The sequence below is a fragment of the Haliotis rufescens genome, unplaced genomic scaffold (assembly GCF_023055435.1).
Source record: "Haliotis rufescens isolate VD_foot unplaced genomic scaffold, xgHalRufe1.0.p SCAF_1, whole genome shotgun sequence".
NCBI classification, from domain to species: Eukaryota; Metazoa; Mollusca; class Gastropoda; order Lepetellida; family Haliotidae; genus Haliotis; species Haliotis rufescens.
This window is the reverse complement of record NW_025963779.1, coordinates 24,330,762-24,340,108: the sequence shown is the minus strand read 5'-3', so window position 1 is coordinate 24,340,108 and position 9,347 is coordinate 24,330,762. Positions and strand designations below refer to the sequence as shown.

At 38.0% G+C, this 9,347-nt stretch overlaps 1 protein-coding gene across 1 annotated transcript; it reads left to right on the top strand.

Moving 5' to 3' along the window:
* Nucleotides 1–26: 26 nt before the first annotated feature.
* Nucleotides 27–8,127, top strand: LOC124131652 (serine/threonine-protein phosphatase 6 regulatory ankyrin repeat subunit A-like). Its single transcript, XM_046495077.2, has 6 exons — nucleotides 27–317; nucleotides 455–621; nucleotides 2,555–2,737; nucleotides 4,728–4,879; nucleotides 5,619–5,813; nucleotides 7,270–8,127. The coding sequence occupies exons 2-6, from the start codon at nucleotides 462–464 to the stop codon at nucleotides 7,858–7,860; spliced, it is 1,281 nt and encodes a 426-aa protein (XP_046351033.2). The 5' UTR covers nucleotides 27–317; nucleotides 455–461; the 3' UTR covers nucleotides 7,861–8,127.
* The last annotated feature ends 1,220 nt before the right edge of the window (nucleotides 8,128–9,347 follow it).

The window sequence follows — 9,347 nt, the reverse complement described above, 5'->3', positions numbered from 1 at the left end:
CATGACGTCAGTAATGCCGTCTTTTTATTACGCTTAGATTTAATGATCTGTGGGTTTAGAATGTCTTTAAAAAGAAGAGGACGGTCATAGTTCTCAAAGCAAATTTTCACCATGGCGACGGCGCACTTTAACAAGAAAACTGATTGAAAGAATTATGCTCATCGGCTCTATAGACGGGTGCCAAGCGCACCTTTGACGCGAGCAGGAAATGACCTTGACCTCGCATGACAACATTCACATGTGCTTGAGCTTCCTCAAAGTGAAATCGTCTCTACATTATGACTAAATTCTCAAAATAGACGAAACGCATATGTTAGGTAGGGTATGTGAACGAATTAAAAAAATATATGCATGTTTACCGATGGAGATTTACAATATATCATGCATTTCTACACAACACGTAGCAAATTATTTCTGTTCCAAATCACTGCATATATTACTGTTTATCCCAAAGGTACAACATGTTCAAGAGAACCAGTTTGAGTGAAGAATCCATTCAGGAATCGGACAGAGTGGTCAAGTTTCATGAGGCAATTCGTCAAGGTGAAGAAGAAATGGTTTTGACATTTCTACAGAGTGGTATGAACGTGAATGCAGATATCAACTACGAGTCTCCATTAGGTAATTCTTCTTTAGCTAGCAACTTAAAAAGGGGCAACTAGCCTCCATTGTCTGATGTCTATTTCCAGGTTATGTCTGAACATTTTTATTGGTATGGTAAGTACCATGTGTAAGGTGAGCGATTGTCTCTGTTAGAGTCAAAATTTATTACCTGGGTACCTGATCCCCTTATTACAAGGGGTGTAGGCTAAAACAGCACCGATTTCTCTGGCAAAAACGGCTACGCATTTGGTGAAAACGGCACCTATATTTCTAATAATGATAAGAACGATTTTTGTAGTAATATATATGGTTTATTTACATGGTATTTGATGTATTTACATGTTATTGGATGTATGTGATGTATTTACACGGACAGTTTAGAAGTCCTCGGCAATCTGAAATCTGTTCCTTTACCTAAAACATAATACGTTCAATTACTCTGCTGTAACAATAAACTATTCAACATGTAAGTGAGAGCTTATTGTAAATTACCGAGAACAATTACACCAATCAGTTATAACAACCATATTAATACCTCAACTCGGACTTTAATTGCTGTCAACACTGTCCTGGTACCTGGTTTGGTACTCTCATTTCTTCTGCATCTTCTGATTGGAAACTGACATCAAAGTTACCAATCACCTCTTCAATGATGGGATCTACGCATCTCAAACAGCGGAAAGGGAAGTCTTCTTCTGACTGGCAAATTTCTTTTTTACGGGCCACAGTTATCACATGATACAGCATGTTGATTTTTTCTGACATTCTTCTCGCATGCAACACATTGAAAGGCCATCATGAATAATTGTGATCTGACAGCACCATGTTTGGCCTCTTAAATACAGTTTCAGCTTAAATTGAGTAAAGGTACTTAAAACTTCAAAGCGCATAGTGTTTTCATAATAAGTTAACTGCGCCTACCAATCAGAGTCGGCGAGTAAATTGGAGAAGGGGTCTAAAAATAAGGTGCCGTTTTCGCCAGGCAATAGCAGCCATTTTCGCTTGTGTTGAGGTGCCGTTTTCACCAATCGGTGCCGTTTTCGCCCGGTGACGTTTTGCTTAGGTGCCATTTTCGCTATAACCCATTACCCAACCCGACCCTACCCTTCAATATCGTTATAAGAAATGATTAATTTAACCTGGTTAACATACTTTTCAGTAATTAGTATTAGGCTTGCATTTATGGATAACGAAAAGCCTTACTAGCCTATTTAATATTTCTTACTATGTTACTTTATTTAGTTTGTTTTGTTTTTTGCTGTGTTTTATTTATTTGTACTTCATTAACGGTGGATATTATCACAGTCGTATCAAACTGAGAAACTGCATTATTTTACTCCCAGATGTCTGATCATGATGAAACCTCCAAGACGTTTCCGGACATTCACGGATGTTAAATAGAAGGACTCTTAGATTTACTAAGGCCATTGAACATTGATGTTTGTACCAACTCTAATTTAAGGTTATGTTTTATTTAAAAATGTGTACCAAAACACTACTTCTCCAACATCGTTGCAGTCATTTTGAAAAAGAAAAGAGCCAACCTACCTTTACCCTCATTTGAAACTAAGTGTAGTCCAAACCAAAACAGTATTTTTATTAGGACTAAAAATGATTTGAGTGATTTTGTTAAATCATTTTGCATGTTGTACATGTTACTGGTTCATTTGTTCAAAAAATTAAATTTCATTTGAACATGATGTAGATTAATCTCTTTAACATCAGATTGAGAGACATTGTCATCAATTGAACTACCTGTGAATGAAGATATTGAAACAGTGAAAAATAATGGTAGAATGATGTTTATACTTAGGACACATAATTTTTTATTGATGATTGATCAGTAATTGCCATCAGTACTTTAAGGTGTGACCCTATGTTGACCTGTGACTGGGTATAGGTCATACACGACAAGGTTTAGTGGTAGTGAGACAAGATGCATGTGTTTCAGCCACTGCGGCCCAGTGTGGCAGAACCAGTATCGCTAAGATGCTGATCGAACATGGGTGTAGTGTGAACACACTGGATCGCTATCTCAAGTCTCCTCTGTTTGTTGCGGTGCAGTCCAATGACAGAGAACTTGTGAAAGTCCTCATCCGAGCTGGAGCTAACCTCAAACATAAACGCTTTAATGGTAGGTCCTGACTCCTGAATGTATGTCATACACACTTTTGTTGTTTAATTATTTACAGATTTCATTCTTTACCAGTTTCAAACCTTACACTTTTACACAAACAAGTACATGTCTATGAAAAAGAAGGGTACTTTTTATAAGATATTTACAGTGGCCGGAGGATATACTACATGTACTATGTATGCATTTGATCAGCATTATTCAAGTTTATAAACTTTTTTGGTGATATTTTGTGTGCATTTTTTACTCCATCAATTTCAAAAATGAGCTGACAGGTTAAATGAAAATAAATTTATAGTATTTATTTGTGTGGCATCTTTTGGTTCTCGTCGGGTCATACATAAAGGCAAATATTGGCATCAGTTTAGTTTAGATTCCAACCTGGAGCAGAATGTTGGTCACAGATACGTTCTGGATTTTCATGGGGATTGCATGGCCCTAATGGCTACTGAGTATATTATGGGTCCTTATTCGGTGACATTCTTGGACAACCAACTCTGCCCTTGATACTCTAGGCTTACTAGTAATTATCATAATCTTGGATCTCCAGGGGCAGTTGGGTAGCCTAGTGGTTAAAGCATTCACTCGTCACGCCGAAGACCCAGGTTCGATTCCCTACATGGGTACAATGTGTGAAGCCCGTTTCGGGTGTGCCCTGCAGTGATCTTGCTGGAATATTGCTAAAAGCAGCATAAAACCATACTTACTTACTCACTCATCCTGGTCTCCGATATTCAATTTCTGGATTCTGATCCCTGCCCACCTCACAAACTAAACACTGAGAAAGCTGCTACTTGTGGTCCCCTCTTTCTTAAAATATTACATGATGCAGAGTTCCACCTACCATCCATGCTTCATCTGTCGACAGTTACCGTAAGAACACAGAAAATTAATTACTAGATTTGCATTTAAAGTTTCCAAAAAATATTGGACCAATTGCATTATATATTAACTATTTTACTTTTTTAAACAAACTGTAAAAGTCATGTGTGCATTACCGTATTCGACGTAATAAGCGCCCTGCTCTAATAAGCACCCACGTCGAGATTTGCTAATATACCGGCTATTGAACAATCCCAATTAGCACCCCTTCCGACCCCTTTTTGCATATAATATGCACCGCTTCCTTCCCCTATTTGCGTATAATACGCACTTGTGTGATATATACACCCTTTATTATTGGCAATTAAATTCTGGAAAAATATATCTGTTGTACATAAACATTTCAGGCTGTCAGCATAAACCACAAAATTTATCTTTCAACTCTGTTTTTTTTCACCAAAATAAAATTCTAATAAAAGCCCCCTATTTCTGATTTTGAGAACTCCAGGGGCACTTATTTATCGATTACGGTAATGCACATATGACTTTTACAGTTTGTTTAAAAAAGTAAAATAGTTAATATATGATGCAATTGGTCCAATATTTTTTGGAAACTTTAAATGTAAATCTAGTAATTAATTTTCTGTGTTCTTATCATACTACTAAGGGAATTTAATACCTTTGACCTTGCATTAATTATTACCGTATTCGACGTAATAAGCGCCCCTCTCTAATAAGCGGCCACAGCGATATTTGCTAATATATTGGCTAGTGAACAATCCCAATTATCAACCTTTCCGATTGATCAATGTACGCAAGACCTATATACTCATGTGTTATATGCACCCTTAATTATGGGCAATGAAATTCTGGAAAATATAACTGACATGTATAATACACACCAACTTTTCTTTTGTATCATTTCAGGCTGTAAGCATAAACCACAAAATTTACAATCTTTCAAATCTGTTTGTTTTTTTCTCACCAAAATTATATTCTAAGAGCCCCCTATTTCTAATTTTGAGAGCAGCCTGGGTGCTTATTACGTCGAATATGTCTATGTTGGAGGAGAGTCAGTGCTAATGGCTATGTAGAGGCTAGCTGGACGTGAGGAGGGCATTACTTAACTGTACTGCTGTATATGTACCACAATCTGATACACCATCAGGATACACACCGCTGCACGAGGCTGTAAGCAGGGGTCGCGATGGGGTTGTCATGGAGCTCCTGTCTGCAGGCGCCGATGTCCATGTTGTCGACAATGGCAAGGAAACACCACTACATATTGCCTGCTTGTTTGGACACACTGCCATCGTTCAGGTATTTCGACCTTGACGTCATAATGGGTAAAGTAAAACCCAGGGTGTCGTTGTACAAAACAACCTAAGTGCTGCCATTGTCGTAAGTCTATGTTAAGATATGGGAGTTAAGATCAACTTAGCGCTAAGATTGCTTTGTGCAACGGCACCCGGATGTAGTGTTTGAACTTACCCAGTAAAGTTCATTTTCTGCATCTTAGTGTACTGTCAACATGAGGTTTATTGAATGTCCAGTCAAACACTGTTGTTACGAAAATAAAGGGACATACGCAAATACTTCGAGTTATCCGAGGTGTCCCCCGGTGTGCCCTGCCATGATATTGCTGGAATATTGCTAAAAGTGGCGTAAAACCGTACTCACTCACTCCATCTCTGTATATGTGAAGGGTGCATTCCACTCAACTCAGAGACATGCTTGACACTAATTGAGAAGCGGGGGTGCTTCAATGTTTTGGGGAAATTTAACTGCCACCACCGATAATATTTCAAAGGTCTGATGCACAAAGATTAGTGACATTAGATATTATTATTTTATTATTTTTATCTTTTTATTTATTTTTCACTTTTGGGGAATTAGACATTTTTTGGACATATTAGTTTTTTGTGGGTTTTTGTGTGTGTTTTTTTTGTTATGGGCAAAACAAACCATTGTTTGGGGGGTATTTTTTTGTGGCCAGCTATGAGCAAAACAAACCAAACCTTCTGATGTGTATGAGGGAGGTATGACTGGACTGTTCCAGATGCTGCTGGGTGCGGGGGCCAGTGTAAATGCCACCAAGGGCCCCCGGGGAGTGTCACCAATACATCTGGCTGCATTTCAAGGTTCTCCCAAGACCATTCATATGCTGGTCAATGCTGGAGCAGACGTGGACTGTATCAACGATGACAACAAGCGTGCTCCGATACACTTCGCCTGCATCAAGAACAACTATCAGGTCAGGCTATGTAACACTAACTCTTTTCAAGTATACTGTTTCCTGTTGTGGAAATTATTCATTCTGTTAGTGAATTGGGTTTAACACTGTTTTGAACTTACAGGAAACTATGTTTATAACAAACACACTTATAACGAACTGACGGACATAAGGAACTGTGTTGTCTCGTCCATTTACCAAAACAAACTAAAATAAGTGGTCCTTTTGAGTTTGTTATAACTTTAGTTTACTGTATATCATGATGAGTCAGCTTGATGTGGGAAGAAAGACGAAAATGATGCCAGTGAAACCCACGAACACAGGTGCTGACAGATCTAGTGTCATAATTCAGTTAACATACAGCTGGCATATCTATATAATGAATGTTGGCACAATTACGGCAATGTGGATGATATATCATCTACACTCCTCATTTCATTAGCCACTTACACACTGGGGCCACTTGCACAAAATGATCTTAGCGCTAAGACTATTGTAAGCGGATGTTAAAGTATGGGAGTTAAGATCATCTTAGCGCTAAGATCGCTTTGTGCAAGTGGGCCCTGGTGGTTCAAGAGCAGTGATCCGCCTCTGTATAGCGGTTAATGAAAGTAACTTTGTGTTTGTGGATGCACAGGGAATCTGAACCTCTCACCTGTTTACCTTCTTGAGACTAGGTAGAGATTTTGTATATTATCCAGTTGTAATGAAAAAAATGGTTTACATTTAATAGTTGACGAAAAAGATTGTTTTTCATTTTATGATCAAGTATTCATGGTATTCATTTTATCATCGGGTATTCATTTTATTGTCCAGTATATTTATGGTATTCATTTTATGATCAAGTATTCATTTTATCATCCAGTATTCATGGTATTCGTTTTATGATCAAGTATTCATGGTATTCATTTTATGATCCAGTATTCATGGTATTCATTTTATGTTCCAGTATTCATGGTGTTTGTTTTATGATCAAGTATTCAATGTATTCGTTTTATGATCGAGTATTCATTGTATTCATTTTATGATCAAGTATTCATGGTGTTTGTTTTATGATCCAGTATTCATGGTATTCATTTTATGTTCCAGTATTCATGGTGTTTGTTTTATGATCAAGTATTCAATGTATTCGTTTTATGATCGAGTATTCATTGTATTCATTTTATGATCAAGTATTCATGGTGTTGGTTTTATGATCAAGTATTCATGGTGTTTGTTTTATGATCAAGTATTCAATGTATTCGTTTTATGATCCAGTATTCATTGTATTCATTTTATGATCCAGTATTCATGGTATTCGTTTTATGTTCAAATATTCATCATATTCGTTTTATGATCCAGTATTCATTGTATTCATTTTATGATCCAGTAGTCATGGTGTTTGTTTTATGAGCAAGTATTCATGGTATTCATTTTATGATCAAGTATTCATGGTATTGGAAGTTGTTTGGAATAAAAAGTTGTTGTTTTTTTACAGGGATTGGAAGCTCTACTGTCACATGGTTGTAAAGTAAATATTTTGAGTATGGAGAATGATGAAGCGAAAACACCCCTATTAAAAGCTATTGAATGTGGACACTTAGCAATCATCAACAGACTGATTGATTCTGGAGCAGATGTAGATTTAGGTGACCACTATGGAGTTACTCCCCTTATCACGTCCATATTCAAATTTAATGCCGTGATAGCAGCTATATTATTAAGAGCTGGGTGTGACGTCAACAAACCATGTCGCAACAAGCTAACAGCCTTCACAGCAGCAGTAGCCCACTGTGCCCAGTACAACATCGCCAAGATGGTGCTTCTGTCCGGCTACCGCGTCACACCCGGGGATATCAAGCAGCTGCAGAAACTCCCCATCACAGAAACAATGTCCACAGAAGATCTGAGTCAGTTGCAGTTTCTCATCAACGGAGTTGCCAGTCTAAAACGTCAGTGCCGACAGGCGGTGAGAGGTTACCTTGGTGACAGGCCGGCAAGGAAGTTTTCGCAACTTCCTCTACCACAATCCGTCCGTGACTATCTGGATTTTCCTGAGTTGGATGACTTTGTGACCTCTAGGGCTTGAAATACTGTTTAGGATTCTCAAGATTCAATTTTGTTAGATTGATGCTCTCAAATCTAATTAGGCATTCATTAAGATTAGCGACCGCAAGAATAGAGTTTGAAATTCAAATTCTTGGACTTATTCTATAGTTTCATGCAGAATAAATATACCGTATACGACGTAATTAAGCGCCCAGGGTGCTCTCAAAATTAGAATATTATTTTGGTGAAAGAAACAGAGTTGAAAGATAAATTTCGTGGTTTATGCTGACAGCCTGAAATGTACGACAGATATATTTTTCCAGAATTTAATTGCCTATAATTAAGGGTGCATAACACACAAGTGCATATTATACAAGAATAAATAAGTCTTGTGTACAATGATCAATCGGAAGGGGTGCTAATTGGGATTGTTCACAAGGCAAGATATTAGCAAATATCGCCATGAGCACTAGAGTGGGGTGTTTATTACGTCAAATACGGTACATGTATTACCAAAAGGACAGGCAGCTATTTTAAACACCGGCAACTGGTCCACTGTTCACCGCCACTCGGAGCTGTTCTCAGTGGCTCCAGTGTATTTGATGATAGTTTTTATTTTTGACAAGATGTTGTCCACCTTAGGCCATGAATGTTTCATATTTTGCTTTAAGCTTGGTTTGACTTTTCAGAGTTGTCACCCTTGACCATTAGATGCAGCTTTCCATATTTTACAAGCAATTTGTCCGCAGAAGGCCTGCGGTGAGTTCAAATTTACTACCTGGGCACCCGACCCGCTATTACCGGACCTTACCCAGGTACCAGATGTAGGTCTCAAGAGTTGGGTACAAAATGTCCGACTGGGAATTATTTCACTGGAGCCCTGGAAAAAAGTATTTAGATACACATGACCTAGTCATGCATGTACTGAAGTTAACTGAACATGCTGAAGCTTCATCTTATTCAAACATATGAAAGTCAGAAGAAATGTGTGCATAGTCAAAAAGAAATGCAAACAATAGTGACTTGTAGTGTAACCATGGAGTTATAGTGAATTTTTGTCATAAAACAATATATCACATGACTAACCTTGGGTCAGGGTAGCCCAGTGGGTTCTACTCAGTAACCACCTGACCCAGGTACCCACCTGACCCAGGTACCCGTCGCAGCTCTTGTACCAGGGTTCTACTATGTAACCACCTGACCCTTTCAAACTCAAACAATATTTATGCTCAAATTCTTCATGTGTACAGGGACAGAAATGCGTTTGACATGTTTACTGTGTAGATAATGTTGCTTACTTATTTTTTTCTGCGCATAATATTCAAATTTCTTTTTTTCCAAAATATTGAATCTGCTAGAGGGGGGTGCGCATTATACGTGGGTGCGCACTATACTCAAGAAAATACGGTAAGTCTTTCTTCTGTTCACTGATGTGACAGAGTAATAGGTTTAGAGAAGGTTGATTGAAAGCTCGTACGGAATAGATTTACTACCCGGTTGAAATAAATGTGTGAGTTTATTACTGCA

Coding starts and splice junctions, on each gene's coding strand:
- LOC124131652 (XM_046495077.2), top strand. CDS start 462: ATGTTCAAGAGAACCAGTTTGAGTGAAGAATCCATTCAGGAATCGGAC. Junction 622..2,554: donor CAACTACGAGTCTCCATTAG/GTAATTCTTCTT, acceptor CATGTGTTTCAG/CCACTGCGGCCCAGTGTGGC. Junction 5,814..7,269: donor GCATCAAGAACAACTATCAG/GTCAGGCTATGT, acceptor GTTTTTTTACAG/GGATTGGAAGCTCTACTGTC.